This window comes from Danio rerio, chromosome 15 (genome assembly GCF_052040795.2).
Source record: "Danio rerio strain M-AB ecotype USA chromosome 15, GRCz13ab, whole genome shotgun sequence".
NCBI lineage: Eukaryota > Metazoa > Chordata > Actinopteri > Cypriniformes > Danionidae > Danio > Danio rerio.
In genome coordinates, this window is record NC_141035.1 from 35,144,935 (window position 1) to 35,163,987 (window position 19,053).

Here is a 19,053-nt window from a genome sequence, read left to right on the forward strand (position 1 = left end):
TTTTCTTGATTGTAATTATAGCTTGATTATTAGATTTTATGGAGATGTACTCTCACTGCAGAACAGGGCCGGAGTGGGACTGCTTTTCAGCCCTGGAATTTCAAGCCTCAGACCGGCCCACCTCAGTTCACGACTGACTATATTAAAATAAGGACATTTCCATTTCAGTTCCTAATTACAATATCACGTCTTTTTTAAGAAAACAGCTGCTTTAGAACTTCAAATGTTCAACAACTCTAACAGTATTATATGTCTTAACAATAAAAATGAGAAAAAAAAAAAAACATACTCAGACAAGATTCAAACCCCGATTGGCAGCGTCGTAATCTAACGTGCTAACCACTGGACCACAGCAGTTGTAGTTAAAAACCAATAATTTGCAGGCTACTTATATATAAACAGAGCAGAGCTACGGTAAAATAATGAATAAGAAGACTGGTCAATTAAATAAATTAATTTAAAAAGTGTGACTGCTGAGAGCTACAGATTCTGAAGCTAGGGACACCGGCCCTCGTGGCCAAAAAACGGACGGCCCACCGGGAATTCTCCCGGTCCTCCCGATTAGCCAATCCGGGCCTGCTGCAGAATCACCCCAGTCGATCGGACATAATAAACTCTTTCTAACTAGAGATATTTAGTCATCTGTTGAAATTGTATTCATATCGCAATATAAATTGCAATGTTAGATTCTTCCAATATCTTGCAGCCCTTTTTCAATTGATGAATACTACACATGAGTATAGTAGCTTCCACAGATAGGGAGAGTCATTCAGCAGGAAGTCATAAATCACTGGGTGGTGAGGTCAGTACAGTTTGCTGTGAAAGGCACTCTAGAGCAATACTTATATTGGCCGTTATTGTTCTTGAGCTATCTGGGACATCTGAAGACGTGCAGTATGTGTGGCATACAGTATATAAACTCTGACTCTATCACTAAAAGTAGGATATAGTCTATATTCAGCATTCATGCTAATGTTTTTGAGTCAGTTTGAAATCTAAATGCATAATGTTTGTTTTGCTAGCACACATTGTTATTCTTAGGTGAATAATTAATCCGTGCAAGATAATCCACTGAAAAAAATAAAAAATGGTTAATCTTTAATCAAAGCCTGACCATTTGCTTCCACGTCTGGAGTGGTGGTCCTTCTCTGTTGACATCAGTTACGACTTGTTACGTCCTGATTCACACGGGGTGTCAGCGTCAACTCTTGACTGAAATGGGGCTGACGCAATTGTCATAGCAGCATCAGCCAATGATATTAGACTGCAACGGGCTACTGTCTGAGCTAGAGGGTATTTGCATAAAGCGATCTGATTGGCTGATGGATCCACAATTCAGTTCGGCAACGCTTGATGTTCCCCATTCAAAGTGAATGGAAAGTATTGATGCTGACACCCCATGTGAATCGGGCGTTAGGGCTTCACAATATATTGTTTTGGCATCAATATTGGAATGTATTCACCTGCTATTGTCACATTGTTGGATCTACAATGTTGAGTCGTGATTATGGAGCCACAGTTCAGAATATGAGATTTGTGGAGTGCTTGTAGAATGGTAAACGAGTTCTGTGACTATGAGCGTACAAAGATAGTTTAAAGCATTTAGGCACAAGAAGTTGTGCCATTTTTGTTTTTAATAAAATGCATTTTATTGAACTATTAACACAATAAGGACTGTGCCGTTTTATTTTACATTTATTTTACAATTTCTGTACATTAAGTCTTTCCAAATAGAAATATTTAGGCCATCTGGTGAAATTGGATTCATATCGCAATATACAAAGCAGAAAAACAAAACATGGTAATACTGTATATATTTGTCCACTATCGTACACTCCTAATATTCGAAACCACGCCCCTCTTACCATTAGTTTGCCATAATGGAATGATTTGCAATAAGAAAGGTCCGCCCCCCGCTTAATATTCCCTTTGGTTACACTTTAATTTAAGGTGACCTAGTAACACATGTTCCTTGCACTTGCTATAGTAATTACAATGAATTGTGCATGATTACATGTAACGAACCCTAAACCTAATCCACATTGTAACCGCAGCCATATTTTAAGTACATGTAATTAATTAATATTACTCAGCAGTTAATTTGTGTAATCTTAGAGTAAAGTGTAACCTTCCATTTCATTTGGAAGTACAGTACTGTACATCTACATTATATACAAAAAGAAGTCTCAGCTATTTACGATTCATGCAGACTTTAGGTTCGGGATGTGTGTGTGTGTTTTTTTTTTTTTTTATGAAATTTTTTTTGTTATTAATATTTAGTGAGGACTCATTAAATCAATGCAAAGTGACAAAAGATATGATTTCCATTTAAAAAAAAATCCTCTTCTTTTCAACAGATAATCCACTGTGCATCCATTGTGAGGGTGTGAATATACTGTACACAGAGTGTGTTTTCAGAGGTAGCTTGAGTCTGATCCAGGCCGTTCATGGTGGTTTTGGCTATGGGGGGTCATTAAGCTCATTAGCACAATGTGAGAAGGATTGGATGAGAGTATCTCATAATATTGCTTGTGGCCACGATATTATATTTCACATGCTAACATTGTAACACTGATGGTTTTGTAAATATTGCATGGGAATAATATTGTTACATTTTTTTGATTATTAACTTAGGATCTCATTTATAAATGTAGTGTAAGCACAAAACGAGGATGAAAAGGAGCGTATGACAAAAAAAGTTGGGATCTAAAAAACAAACTTAACAGGAAAATGTGCACATATGTAAGTAAAGTAATGTAAGTAAACATATTTAACTTAAATATTCACTTAATTGAACTACTTTAAATCATCATAGCAGCCATAATTATTAATGAATACATTTACATTTATTCTGATGTAAATTTACGTTTAGGAAGGTTTATAAATGAGGCATTTGGATTTTAGATGACCATTTATTCATTTTCCACCAACTATTACAGCATATGTTTTGCACAGTGGATGCCCTTCCAGATGCAAACGAGTACTGACACACACACATACACACACACTACCACCAATTTAGTTCATCCAGTTCACTTATAGCGCATGTGTTTGGAGGAAACCCACACAAACACGGGGTGAACATGCAAACTCCACACTGAAATGCCAACTAGTCCAGCCGGGACTCGAACCAGCGACCTTCTTGCTGTGAGGTGACAGTGCTAACCACTGAGCCACAGAGATTTTGTTCTCATCTCCAGTAATTGTGCGGATTAGTTCACCCAAACGAATCTACATTCTCTCTTTGTTCATCTACATAAAATCAATGAGGAAATTTATAATGAATTTCAGTTTAAAGTAAAAAATATGAAGTCTAAATAAATAAATCATTTATTTTGTGTGTTGTTATTAATACTTATATAGGGACCAATTCTCACATTTAACAAGTTTTTTATTTGCTTACATTTTAGCTGTTTATTAGTAATTATGAAGCATATATTAATGCCTAATTCCGTACGACCACATTCTATAGACATGTTTTTTGCAATGTCAAATTTTAAATGTTGTAGGCAGTGATTTTTTATCATTACAAATTTTTTAGGATTTTTATAGACACATAACAAGTGCATCTTTTAAAGAATTGTATCTAGTTCATACTCAACCTTGTCTCTTTATCTAAGCTAAAGTTTGTAAAATGTTTGTTTCAGTGTATTGTATTAACGATGTTATGGTGTTAAATGTGTTTTCTTTTTTTTTTTTTTGCGTATGCCATGTAATGGCCAGTAAAGCTGATATGGCAATAAAGCATAAATACAAAAGAATGCAATCATATACCTGAACCTAAGCTACAACAATTACCCTTATAACGATTAATGAACGATTAATGAACATAGTAATAAAATAGATGCAAACCAATGGAGAATGTGTCTTTATGCTCTCTTCATCTATTTTTATATTATTTGTTTTTATTTTTATTTGTATTTTATTTATACTTCTCTTTTATTCCTGTTTATGTGAAGCACTTTGAATTACCAGTGTGTATAAAATGTCCTATATAAATAAGCTTGCCTTGCCCCATACTACTGCACGTGTTATCATAGTTTTCGAACCACTAGTTAAAATTTAGCTTGAACTTTCACTAATGACAGGTTTTTTAGTTGCAGCTTCTCTTTTTGACAATTAACCCCATATATGGCCCCCTTGCACTGAGTGGTATGGTACGGTACGATACGGGTCGGTACGGGTCACCTTACCGTACCAATTGGCGTGGTGTACGACAGAAAGTTTCAACTGATGTCATTCTCGCTCTTGGAAATGTCAAAGTAAAGCTGTACGGGTCGTTCACAAATTATTTGGGAAGCACTTCTCACTAAACAGATGCTTTATACACATAAATACTTGTATATAAATGTCATTACTAACCTTTCTGTGAATATAATTTTCATTATAACTGCAGAACAATTATAGTGCAGAATCGCCTATTGTAACGTCTGCAATTATATAAAATAAATAAATAAATGCAACATATATGAAGATACAGACCGTTATAGTCTCCAATATGTTACTAATTACAGAAAATCTACACGCAGCATACATTTAGTCCTTTTTTAGGTTCAAAAACAGCAACATATATCCCACAGTAGCCTTTCATCTGTATCTTTAATCTTCACTAGCACATGTAACCCCTGTTAGAGAGTAATTCCATCATTCAGAGTTCATAGAAGTCCAAAAGGTGATGATAATAGTTAGACATTTCAGTTTGTTCATGTTTTAGGTTGCTGAAAGAATCATTTGCTCCTTTGTTGGCTTCTCATTTCTATTTGTTTTTGGGCTTTTCTCTTGCGTCTGTCTGTTTCGGGAAAGGATCGGATGTCAGAAGCACTTCGATAATCACGCGCACGTTATTATCATCAGCTTAAGAAGTTCATTATATTAAATATAGATGCGCAATTTATATGCGAGCTCTCTGGGGAAAGTGAAACCACTCACGCTTTTAGACAGCCTCGTAAAACAACGCCAGGACATTTTTTATTGCATACAGTCGAAGTCAGAATTATTAGCCCCTCAAATTATTAGCTCCCCTGTAAATTTTTTTCCCCAATTTCTGTTTAACCGAAAGAAGATTTTTTCATCACATTTCTAAACATAATAGTTTCAATAACTCATCTATAATAATAATTATTATATCTTTGCTATGATGACAGTAAATAATATTTTACTAGATTGTCATGTTCACCAGCAAACAACCACCAGATGTCGCTGGTAAACACACACACACTTAGAACTACACTTTTCCTGGACTACAACTTCATACATGCTCTTCGCCCACACACCTGCTTTCTCATTTAGCTTGATTTACATTCACACCTGAGGACTTTCAGAGACTGATTAACACACACTATTTAAGCCACACATTCACTCCTTCAGTTGGCCGAGTCTTGTTTATCTGTAAGGTGACATTACAACGCGTTATCCTGGCCTTGTTTTCCCGTGTTTTGATCTTTGCCTTGTTTATTTATTTAATGCTGTTTGCTGCCTGCCTCTGACCAACTGCCTGTTGTTTTGACCTTGACTCTGGATTGCCCTCATACATCTGTTTGCCGGTATTGACCACTGCTTGCCTGACAATTCTAATAAACCTGCACGTGGATCCAAACTTCTGTTGTTGGTGTCACTCCCCGACGTTACATAGATATTTTCCAAGACGCTTCTATACAGCTTAAAGTGACATTTAAAGGCTTAATTAGGTTAATTAGGGTAACCAGGCAGGTTGAGGTAATTAGGCAAGTTATTGTATAACGGCGGTTTGTTCTACTGTCGAAAAAAAAAGTTATTGAGGTGTAATGTCTCGGTTGTGTATTTAAAAATGGTGCTTTCTTTATTTTCATTCTCCTGGCTTCTGTACGCACTAGTAACGTTTCTTTCTTAAACTAATAGGGTTTAGCTGCCTGTCTAGCTCCGCCTTTACATTTACATTACATTTACATTTAGTCATTTAGCAGATGCTTTTATCCAAAGCGACTTACAAATGAGGACAAGGACGCAATTTACACAACTATAAGAGCAACAATGAATAAGTGCTATAGGCAAGTTTCAGGTCTGTAAAGTCTAAGAAGGAAAGCACTAGTACTAGTGCCTTTCTGATGCAGTTAGGGAGTTTGTTCCACCAACTGGGCAGATTGAACACGAGCGTTCAGGAAAGTGATTTGCTTCCCTCTTTGGGATGGAACCACGTGGCGACGTTCATTCACAGAACGCAAGTTTCTGGAGGGCACATAGATCTGCAGAAGTGAGAGCAGATAAGAAGGAGAGAGCAGATAAGAAGGCCTTCTGGTACCCTTTTGTCGTGCTGGGTACTCCTTTCAAAGAGGTATGGTACTGTTCTCTTTTTGGTAACTTTTAACAGTGGAAACATAAAAGCATACTGACCCATATCGTATCGTGCCGTACTGTACAGTACCACTCAGTGAAGTGGGCCAATAGTGTGACAGCATGGCCTTTGAAGCACAAAATGAGAGTTTGCTGATTTAAAATCTCCTTAAATTTAAATCAAAAGCATCAATATAACATCTAAATAAGATTTACAGTCTGATTTCATTACTTTTCTACACATGAACTGCTGAGCTTTAGTTTAAGACTGAGTCAGAGAAGGAGGGACGGATCTGTCTCTGGTGATGTCAGTTTTCAGCTGCTCTCATTCAGGTTGTATGGTGAAGGGGGTGGGGCGGCAGACTAAGGCAGGGGGGGCTGTGTTGGTGTTTCTTGGTTACTGGGCTTGGCTTCAATCCGCAGGAAACCAAACAATGAGCACTGCTTGAGAAAATCCACAACCCTGTCTGCTTTTATTTTCACCACTGTGGATAATCTTTCATATGTTTTGTGTGTGTATACATAGGAATTAACACCCATGTGGAATAGCTAAACAGTAGGATGAATGCAATGAACAGCTGCAGATATCAACTATGTTAAATAAAACAGGCCAAAAAGAATTTAATTTGACTTGGATTTGTTGATTTGATTAAATGTTAATGTTTTATCCTAAAAAGGTCTGATAATATTTCTTCTAGGGCTGCACAATATATTGCTTCAGCATAGATATTGTGCAACATTATTAATTTGTCATTGCAACATTTACCTATAAAGTTACCAAAACGTTTATTATTTATGTATGTTTTTAGGGCCTGTGGCTGTTTTTTTTTTTATTTAGTTTAAATTATTCACGCTTAAGAAATTACATGTAAACTATAGTATTTTTTTTTGCATTTGATTATTAAATGGGTGTATCTCAATATTGCTAGACTTCCAAAAAATAATAACACACTGTCTGTTTTATTTGTACAGTATCGGTGCTTTACTGTATTCATTGTTTGTGATTGGCTTATTGTATTTTATGGAGTTACTCTCCCTTATAAAATCATCCCAATGTATCTAAAATTATTAAATTAAAATTCCAAATAGACCTATTCATTTCATCTGGTGAAATTATACTCAATATTGCAAAATATATATTGTAGAAAAAAAAATTACAATATCAGTTTTACCATGTAGCCCTAAATTCTTCCAAGTTTCAAATAGAAATAATGTCATTTCGAATCAGCTGCATTGTAATTATTCATTTGGATTTAACCTGTTAAATTTCCCGTGAAGTGCTATGAAATGTGATTTTTTTTTTTTTGTAAACTGAAACATTACAGGGTGTTACTTGGGTAGCACTCCCCTATATATATATATATATATATATATATATATATATATATATATATATATATATATATATATATATATATATATATATATATATATATATATAGCATAAGCATTTTTATAACCACAGGTCATGCACATCAAATGAAAAGCTATTGAGAAGTGACTTGAAGGGGACGGGATGTTTCAGATAATAGAAGGTATTTGATTGGTCAAATTATTACACAAGAAACTGAAGTATGAAATTATGTCAAAAATTTGATTCATTAATGACATTTGTCGCTCTTTTGGTGCACACTAAGCTATAAATGTCTTTAAAACTAACATACTAAGATTGACATCTACACATTTTTATGTTAATCCAAGGGACATTTAAATGGTGTCTGTCAGTTTTGTTATCCATCCTAATAGGAAAAGTTTTAGTTTCACTTCTGGCACTCATCCGGTCTTCAAAAGCCCTTTACTGTAAAGAGTCATTGTGTGAAGCACTGTATTTTACAGTCAGTTCAATTTCTCTATGTCTGTCACTGTTTTAAAAAAAAATTATAGGTAACAGATTTGACAATTCTATGATAACATTAGACTGTTTAAAATAAAATAAGCAAAATTCATTAATTCATTTTGTTTTGGCTTAGTCCCTATATTAATCTGCGCTTGCCACAGCAGAATGGATCACCAACTTATCCAGCACATGTTTCACACAGCGGATGCACTTCTAGCTGCAACCCATTTACCTATAATATTTATATTAATATTATATATATATATATATATATATATATATATATATATATATATATATAGGGATGTAACGGTATTGTAAATACCGTCATACCGCAATATTAATTTTTTTCGATATTACCGAAGTCGCATGACTCGGTAAAACTATAGGTCTTGTGAGAAAATTTGCTCAGGCGAATGAAGCGAACGGGAGGTAGCTTAAACTACATTTCCCATCAGCCCAGGCGTGGCCATAATCCTTTGCGGTCTGTTGTCGCTACAGATCCAGTAATGCGGAAATGGAGTGTGCTGCTAGTAGCGGAGATGAAAAAAAGATGGAAATGATCGAACCTAAAGCGGGTGTTGTCGCCGCGCGCGTACTGAATAGCAGTGTTGTCGCGCGCGTTCTGATCAGCTGTGTAGTCGCGCGCGTATTATAAAGCGCCGAGGGGGGGTTGAGCGCGCATACTCAAGAGCGCTGTTGTCTACTGAAGGGCTGGACGGAGGTTGTGTCGCGTCGCGGGGGCACTTTTGATCGTTTTGGAAGGGCACTTTCTATCCAAGACTAAAAAGGGCATGTGCACTGCACAGGTTGAGCCCTACTGTATGTGTGCACGTGCCTGCAAGTTGGGGAATACGACTAATAGCAGTCATGGGGACTGCAGAAACACAGCACACTGTTCAGATTGATGCAGACATTGACTTGTACCGCAAAGAGACCTCTATCTCACTCATGGTTTGTCTTCTCAAGTGGGGGAAAGACAATGCACAACGTTACCCTCTGCTGTCAACATGGGCCAAGTCATATCTCTGTCCCAGAATCCTCAGTCCCAAATGAGAGGGTTTTTTTCTGTTGCAGGGGACATTGTAAATACCCAGAGATACCAGCTTTTACCAGATTATAGTTATATGATAATTTTCCTTTAAACCCATCTCTATCTAAGTGAGTGAGTGATTAAATGTTGAATGTGATGAGTTTTCAACAATACTAAATTGAAACTTTATTTTTTTTACATGGTTTAATAATTTTTTGTTATTAAAATTGAAGTTCCTGTTTCAAAGCTTACAGATAGATGGCTAATTTGTATGTCATTGACACTTTTGGCACTTTTTTGGAGTATTTTCAAAAGTTTTGTTTTTCCTGTAAATGATTCAATAAATACCGTACCGTGACATTCATACCGAGGTATTACCGTACCGTGAAATTCTGATACCGTTACATCCCTAATATATATATATATATATATATATATATATATATATATATATATATATATATATATATATATGTGTGTGTGTGTGTGTGTGTGTGTGTGTGTGTGTGTGTGTGTGTGTATATATATTAAAAACCATTGCTTTTTTGTAATAAATATGCATATTTATATGTTCACCAAGCAAAATATTGTGTCTGGAATGTCTTACCATCTACAATCAAATGTATTTATTGTTTTACCAACCTGTGAGCTAACATTTTTGTCACACACTTTGCAGTTAAACAGAATCTGTGCCCACTGAAAAGTCAGCAGCTTTTCACAGATGTTTAAATGATTTATGTACAATGCAGTTTGTAAAGTAATATTTTCTGACTTTTATGGATGTGTTATATGAGAGACCCACTGTTGCTTTGCAGTCATTTAAAAATGAATTTGCATTTTAAATAATTAATAAAAGTTAAAAACTTTTTAAAAAAATGTATTAATAAAGTTTTTATTTGTTATACTTTAAAAATCATTTTGCAGAAATCTACAGATTACAAATGTTATTTTGATTTTATACAACAGTTTACCAAACATGGACTAATATGGATTGAGTTACATTTTAGGCCCAGTATTGTCTGTTTATATTTATTTATTAAAATTAAAATAGTTACGAACAAAGCTGGAGCAGAACATTTGAGTCTCAGAGTAACTCTGTAGAGTTTCATTTCTAAATGAATCATATAAGTCTATGATTATTTGATCAGTTCAAGAATACAGCCACATTCTTCATTTCTGAATGAATCAGCTGTTTTGAATAAATCAATTGAACCACCCAATAAAAAAGTCACCTGCTACCACCTACTTTTTTCCTTTGGCCATATTGTTTTATTCATGACATAAAGGGCCAGAAAAAAACACACCCAGCTAATTATTGTTTAATTTTTGAAAAAAAATTTTTGTCAGTATCCCACACCCTTATTGCACAAAATCATCTCAAATTTTCCAGCTGCAAGCAGGTCTTTTGCGCCTGTGGCCTGATTTGCATGTATTCCTTTAGTGAACTGCTACTAAAACCACACAGTTGCAGACGTGTGCAAATGAGCAGTGCTATCAGCGGGTGTAATTTATTATTGGAAGAATATCCCCAGGGTTTTCTCTCTGCTGTAATAATAAGGACAGCTGGCTTTTTGGTCTGAATGGCTCGGAATGACTAGTTAATCTCTCTCGCTCTTTCTCTCTGTCTTTCTCTCTCGCTGTGTGAACACATAGGAAGGAACTGGGAGGATTTTTGGGTAGTGGCGTTTAGAAACTTCCTTTTTTCCCTTCCACGTGAAGAGACAGAAGTAAAAAGTAGAGCACTCAGATAGATACGTCATCAAATGTTTTTTTATTGTCTGTTAGAGGAAATAAACAGCTTTAGGGAGCATAAAGAATGGAGAATATGAGAGAGAATGGGGGAATGCAGTCTGCTGGAAATGAACGATTACTGTACAGAGCGTCTGTCTGACGTTACAGGTTTGTCATGAGGGAAAGGGGAAGTTTCTAATCCCAGGATGTGAGGGATGAGTCTGCACTTTTCCTGTAGTCTGGATGCTTTGTGTTCATTCATCACACTACACTATTTCACAGAAAGACTCTACTTGACATGACAGACGATTGTTTTTATTGGGACGTACAGAATGTCATTCAGCATAAAAACTTTAAAGCTTTTTATTGTTTATTTGTGTGACAATACAAGAACAATAACCGAACAGTGCAAAATACAGTTTATTTGTCGTTTATCAATATTTATTTTTTGCAACTGTACTTCACACCAGGATTTAGATTTTCAGACTGAAAATAAAGTGTGATAGCAGTGGTGTTGCATAAAAATCTGGGATTGTTATGGTTATTTTCTATCTGTTTGCGGAGGTGCAGTCTCTGGACTGGCGGATTTTAGAGCCCTCCTACAGCTGGACATACTATCATTGTATGCAATTCTAAAGACCTCTAATTTAGCTTTTTCCATTTACGTTCCAGGACATCAGTTGCTGTTTTGAGAGCGCTAGTATGACTGTTATACCATGGTGTAGTTTTATTTTCATTAGCCTTTTTTTAATTTGATCGGGGCTACACCATTTAATGTGTTTGTAAAGATGACATCCATACTGCTAGTTACTACATCAAGGTCATTTGCATTTGAGCATGCATTTAGAAATAGAGAAGGATCAGGTTATTTGTAAATTTGTCTTTGGTGGACGGGACAATAGTTCTACCCAGGCGATGTATCTGTGCAGATCTGCAAATATCAGGTAAACACAGCTTATATAGTAAGAGGTAGTGGTCTGTTATATTATTCCTTTGTGGTATAATGTCTACATCTATGATCTCAATTTCATGCGATAAAATTAGATCTAATCTATGCTTTAAGCCAGGGGTGTCAAAACTTTTTGGGCCGAGGGCCAGATGCAAAAAAAAAAGTTGTCCCGGGCCCATATATTACATACATTACACAGACACATGCATATATATATATATATATATATATATATATATATATATATATATATATGTTGTATATGTGTGTGTGTGTGTGTGTGTGTGTGTGTGTGTGTGTGTGTGTGTGTGTGTGTGTGTGCGTCTTTGCGTGCGTGCGTGCGTGCGTGCGTGCGTGTGTGCGTGTTATGGAATTATTTTAATTGGTTATTTTAATTCATCGTCCAACTGTGTTTCTAGAAAGACTTTCTTGAATCTTGAATCTTCTCTGGGCAAGTTACACTTGCAACACTCATCCTTTATAAATTCTCCTTCAGTGAAGGTTTCCTGTGCTGAGCGATTAGCTGGGCTACATCATAACTAGTCAGCGTAGAATTTTCTTGCACTTTATTAGCACAAAAAAAAACTGCTGTTGTTGAGCTGATAAGCCAGCTGCTATTTGTTTTACTTTTTGATCTCGTTCGGCACCAGTGTAAGAGCTGAGGGCCTGATGTTTTATTTTATAATGTCTTTTAATATTATATTCCTTTATTACTGCAATTGATTCCTGGCAAATTAAACAGACACATATTCCACTGACCTCTGTGAAGAAATATTCTTTGCCCCATCGTGACTGAAATTTCCTGCACTCACTGTTGATTTTCCTTTTTCTTGCTTGTGCCATGGCTTGCCAAAACGTGATTATGAATTATGTTTCTTTCAGTTTGTTCGGTTCGTTTTACTTCATAACAAGAACTGCTGCCTAATTGAAGGCATGTAATAGCCTTCACACCCGGTGGTTATTTATTGAATTACGTTCATTTTTGTATAGCGGGCCAGATTCTGTTAATATTCCTAAAAAGCCTCGCAGGCTGCCACAAAACTGATCTGCGGCCCGCGGGCCGTAGTTTGGACACCCCTGCTTTAAGCAATGCCTTGGACCAACAAAGCTTTGCTTTATCCTAAGTGATTATAATAAATTTGTAAACGCGAGCCCTAATGTATTATTAGTGTCATCTATGTGGATGTGGGCATTCTCCTACAATTAGTATCAACTATAACTATAACTTGTAAGTCAGAAATAAAATCATAAAACTATTTTAGAAAATTGACAAAGTCAATGCCAATAGGGGTCTATATATGATGATTAGAGCGAGCTAATTTTAGTAATTTTATGTAAAATATTTATTTTTTTGTGTTGCATATATTATCTATCTATCTATCTATCTATCTATCTATCTATCTATCTATCTATCTATCTATCTATCTATCTATCTATCTATCTATCTATCTATCTATCTATCTATCTATCTATCTATCTATCTATCTATCTGTCTATCTATCTATCTGTCTATCTATCTATCTATCTATCTATCTATCTATCTATCTATCTATCTATCTATCTATCTATCTATCTACAGTTTATACAGCTGCACAATTCATCGTAAAAAGATCGCAATCTCGATTCGACCCCCTAGACGATCTCAAGTCACATTGTTTTACATACGTACGTTGTTCAGCAACGTGGACACCTCCAAATGGTGTTGAAAGAGTCACATGCTGTATTTATAAGATATAATTCACCTCAAAAATGTCATTTCTGTCTTCATGAAATGTATTTGCAACTGCAAAATCACACGTGACGTGAGCTGACTGACAGCTGTTACCACAGAGAGGGCGGGCGCGTGCGCCTCTGAATAAAGTCTACGTTAGTGAACAGAACTTGCATTGGCTGTGAATAACAGGTAATAAAGTTGTAAATAACATTCAGTTTGTGGCACAAAGTGATTGTTTGGGAGCCTCGCGGGAAGTGAACCGCTTTTAGCAGTGAAAATGAAACTTAAAGCGCATAGTCCTAATTCCAGCCGAATCAGTCTGAAATGCAAAAATACCCACCCAGTCTTCTGTATTCACGGAAATCACGTCAGTGACAGATTTAAGCAGAAAATTAAGTAAGCATATGTCTCAAACACAATAAATCAACATCAGAATTATCATCAGCATTAATGACCAGGACAAATCTAAAGTCTGTTCAAGTCCACCATTCCAAGTCTATACAAAATTTAGCATTTTAACCAACAGTACAGCTACACAGCCCTATTGCTGTTTTACCACTAATTGAGAATAACAACAATAATAGCCCACTTATTAACCTTTATTTTATATCTACAAAATTGTGAGAAAAATCGTGATCTTTATTTTAGGCAAAAAAAAATTGTGATTATAATTTTTATTTGCTTAAAATCGTGCACCTCTATATCATACAATATTAAACTAAATGTAAATGAGACATAATTCAATTAAATGCAAGCTTATTTGCATAGTGTTTTCCACAATAATTTTTGTTTCTGTGCCAACTAATTCTGCGCCAGCTAATTAATTTTACTTTAGGTAAATACCTTATGGTTTAAGTTTATAGTTTCAGTTACAGTAACCCTGAATTGACCTGAATTGATTCTACCAGTCTCTGTGACATTACATGGACAGACCTACCCTTTGATTTGCACGGTTATTACAGGTACAGTTACAGTGTTTCTTCAGCTGTCCATGTTTGCCATCTAAGAGGAAGTGCTGTCATGTGGCTTGTGTTTCAACACGGAATTTAAAAGTCATACTTTCAGAAGACAAAATGTTTACACTCTAATCCCAAACTGACTACAGGGAATCAGAAGCTGGAAAATCCTGGCAGACGAGGAAACGCATGGATACCATAATTGCAAACAAAAGCATGTGCTTCTACAGATAGACAGACAGACAGACTGACTGACAGAATAACAGAAAGGCTGTTATGTTTTGGCTGAAATGGCATTTCACGTGTTTTTGAGTGATAAATGGCTGCTGTTTGTACATTCATTGTTACGGAACAATAACATGTTGTGGCTGATGGAGAGAACGGGGTTAATCCTAGCAGACAGATGTTGACATGGATGTGTGTCATGGATATGGCTGACTGCGAAAGCTTGTGTTTCACCCTTGTGTTCTGTTGTGTTCTGTTCTGTTGTTCTGTTTTCATCTACTCTGGGCTGATTTTGAGTATAATTTGGTCACAACTTTCTCTGTGTTTCGGCAAATGGAAGGATTTTTGTGACAAATCTTATTTCCACACATTTTTGGGAAAATCCTTTGACACTCTAAGCAAAGGCACTCTAAGCATATTTACTACCTTTTTAAATGATGTTAGTTGCTGTTTTTCCCCCATTGACTTCCATTGTAATGATATTTTTCGATTGCAAAGCCATTACACCATATAATCATGCAGTCTTGATTGTTGGTATTTCATTTGTCAGAATTTAATTTCATTGCATCCAGAATTAATTTTTGAAGGATTGGTTCAAATATAGATGATTAATTCATAGCTTTTTCATTGCATGGCGTCCCATTTTGGTATTTGCATTAATATAAGAAATATTTTTAAATGCTACTGTCCACTTTAGAAAATAAAACATTTGGTCAAAACAACAGTTTAAAAACCTCTCTATATAACCCCCCCCACCCCCCCAACCCCCCCCCCTCCTCCTAAAAGTTGCTTTGGACATAAGCATCTGCTAAATTACTAGACTGTATGCAAATGTAAATGTAATACCTGCAAAAATCTTTCTATCCTGGACATATACTGTTTATACATGGTATACATACGCAGTAAATACAAAAGTAAACATGATAAGTATGGAAAGAGTTTTTTATGGAAAACATTTTATTGAATATTTGCAGTGACTTGCTGGCAGCATTTCCCCTTTACAGTAATTTACCTGTAAATGTGTTTTACAGTAGCAGGGCCCTACCGTGATTTCATTTTACAGCAAAATTAGAGCTACACGATTCTGGCTAAAATGAGAATCGCGATTCTTTTGCTTAAAATAAAGATCACGATTTCTCACGATTCTGTAGATGTAAAATAAAGGTTAACGAGTGGGCTATTAATATTTGTATTTGTCAAACATATGGCAGACAACAATAATATAATATGTAGGTCTATTGTTGGTTAAAATGCTCAATTTTTAATAGACTTAGTTAGAATTATTATGTTTGAGAAAGCATTATTAGACCATTTTTTTCTACTGGTAAAATCAGACATTCATCATTAACAGATTTCCTCTTACATTATATTCAACATCATATAGTCTAGCGTAGTTATACTGACACACTCTGTGTTCGCTATGAAAGAAAAACGTCCTAAATGCTTGTCGTAATCATTATTTAAAAAGTGATACGATCATTTAAATTATGTGTGCACTTTCCATTTCATTTTCATTGCCAAGTGCGGTTCATGCTTCTCGCGCGGCTCCCAAACGATCACTCTGTGCCAAAAACTGTATGAATGTTATTTACAACTTTATTACCTGTTATTCACAGCCTATGCAAGTTCTGTTCTCTAAAGTAGACTTAATTCACAGGTACCTCTCTGTGGTAACAGCTCACAGTCAGCTCACGTCACTTGTGATTTTCGCGGCCTTGAATACATCATTACATGAACCCAAAATTTTTGGGTGATTTATACCTTATAAATACAGTATGTGACTCATTCAACATTTGGAGGTGTTCGCATTGCTGAGCAATGTATGTAAAACAACGTGTAAACATGTGCGGATGAATTTTCTTCTCTCCTGACCTTAAAAATATGATTGGCAGAATCGTAGAACTGATGGATTAAGATCATCTATCCTAGGGGGTTGAATCGAGATTGCGATCTTTTTTTATGATTAATTGTGCAGCTCTAAGTAAAATTACAATTTAATTTAATTTACCAAAGTCACACAAGTGCCAATTTGACAACTGTCACATCCATAACGGAGAAACGTCATATCTATAACAAAAACCTTTTCCTCATAAATGTAAACATGTAATATTACATAAAATAAATCCTTTTTGTCCTATAGAAAGCCAACTTCTATATTTTTGATTAGTATCATTTCTTTTGGGTTGCGCAGTTTAATTCATGCAACATCTACAAAGTATGTTGCACACTGTAAACTCGCATACCTTTTCAGTCACATCCATAACAAGTTTCTCCTCATTTAAAATATAAAACGTTTACAGATTGATATTTTTGTAATTCCTTAACTTTGTGGTTAGTTGATTAGGAAAATATAAACGGATGTTTCAATATTCTGTTAACATATACATTCTTTAAGTTTTTTCTGCAAATGTCACATCCATAACTTTAGAATTGCACAAAAGTTTTAAAATGACCCACAATGACCCATTTTACAGCAGTGAACCATTAAGTATGTATGTGATATTTTACCGGCCGTTTTTTAAAAATAAATAACTGTAAATCACAGCAAGTCTAACAATGAGTGCAGATCTGCAGCTTTATTTAAAGATTAATTGACTCTCTCTCACTTTCTGACAGTGTGCAAGGCCTCAGTCTCTTGATTTGAATGCCTCTCACGATGGCGAAGCGGGAGAGCGGCAGCACCAGTCCAGTGGTGCGTCAGATTGACAAGCAGTTCCTGGTGTGCAGCATCTGTCTGGAGCACTACCACAATCCTAAAGTCCTGCCCTGCCTGCATACCTTCTGCGAGAGGTACAGTAAACTGAGTGTGTCTTTTAGGATGTGCTTAAGACTGGCTAAGTTCACTGGGGTGGAAGAAATTCGCTAAATAACGCCCAAAACACCAGAGCTTTGACACTTAGTGGTGTGCTGGTGAAATAACTGCAATCTGGCTGTCCTCGAGGAAGTAACTAGCTTGACTTTTAACCCTTGTGTGCTGTTGGGGATGTTTTCATCCACTTTGGACAGATTTTGAATCTTAATCTGGCTTTCAAAACTTTCTCTGTGTTTTTGCAAAAGGAATTATTTTTGATAACAAACCGCTTTAAAAAACTAATTAAGTCAAGGCATACTTATATTGAGCATTTATAAGTTTATTTTTTATTTAGAGACCCCTTTTTTGCAAACTTGCAAAAACTGTAAATAAATAAATACGCAAATAAATAAATAAATGAATAAATAAATCCATAAACTCCTGCATAAATAAAATAATAAATAAATGAATAAATAAATAAATAAATATGCAAATTTATTAATAAATGACAAAAAAATCCATAAATTCTTGCATTAATAAAATACTAAATAAATAAATACACAAATAAATAAAATAATTGAGTAAATAAATCCATAAATTCCTGCATGTATAAAATATTAAATAAATAAATTGCATATTATTTGTTTTATTTATGCAGGAAGTTATTGATTTATTTACTCATTTATTAATTTATTTATGGGTATTTATTTATTTATTCATTCATTGTTTTTGCAGGTTTTGTATGGTGGACAACACCTGCAAAAACAATGTATAAATACACAAATAAATAAATAAATGAGTAAATAAATTAATAAATTCCTGCATAAATAAAACAATAAATAAATGAATATGCAAATAAATAAATGTATATTGAAATCCACAGATTCCTGCATAAATATATAAAAAGATATGCAATAAAATAAATAAATGTATTGGGGTTGGGGATGTGGGAATAAACATTAATTTCAGCATTCTTATTCCCCAAACATCCGTGTAATGTATTTAATTATTTACGTGCCTGTCATATTAATTACTTTTTTATGCAGGAATTTGTGGATTTTTATATGCATTTATTTATTTATTTGCATTTTTATTTAATAATTATTTTTTATGCAGAAATATACAACTTTATTTACTCATTTATTTATATATTTGCATGTTAATTAATTAATTATTAATTCTTTTTTATGTGGCAATTGATGGCTTTATTTATTCATTTATTTATATATTTGCATAATAATTAATTAATTAATTTTTATGCAGGTATAGATGGCTTTATTTACTCATTTATTTATATTTTTTGCATGTTAATTAATTAATTATTAATTCTTTTTTATGCTGAAATAGATGGCTTTATTTACTCATTTATTTATATATTTACAAATTTATTTATTTATGAATTATTTATGCAGGAATATACAGCTTTATTTACTCAATTATTTATATATTTGCATATTTATTTATTTATTATTATTTTATTTCCCCAGGAATTTTGAATTTACTTACTC

At 34.6% G+C, this 19,053-nt stretch overlaps 1 protein-coding gene across 4 annotated transcripts in view; it reads left to right on the top strand.

Moving 5' to 3' along the window:
* Window positions 1–19,053, top strand: part of trim3a (tripartite motif containing 3a) — a 56,478-nt gene that overhangs the window by 12,235 nt on the left and 25,190 nt on the right. For 2 of the 4 annotated variants that reach the window (XR_015509629.1, XM_087284379.1), the window contains exon 2: window positions 17,371–17,544. Coding sequence is in view for 3 of the 4 variants with exons in the window: in XM_087284379.1 (XP_087140505.1) it covers window positions 17,399–17,544 (146 nt within the window). In the remaining variant the exon portion in view is untranslated. Of the gene's footprint in view, window positions 1–7,774; window positions 7,845–17,228; window positions 17,545–19,053 lie in introns of those variants that run through there. The other 2 variants (XM_087284381.1, XM_087284380.1) reach the window with 2 other exon arrangements.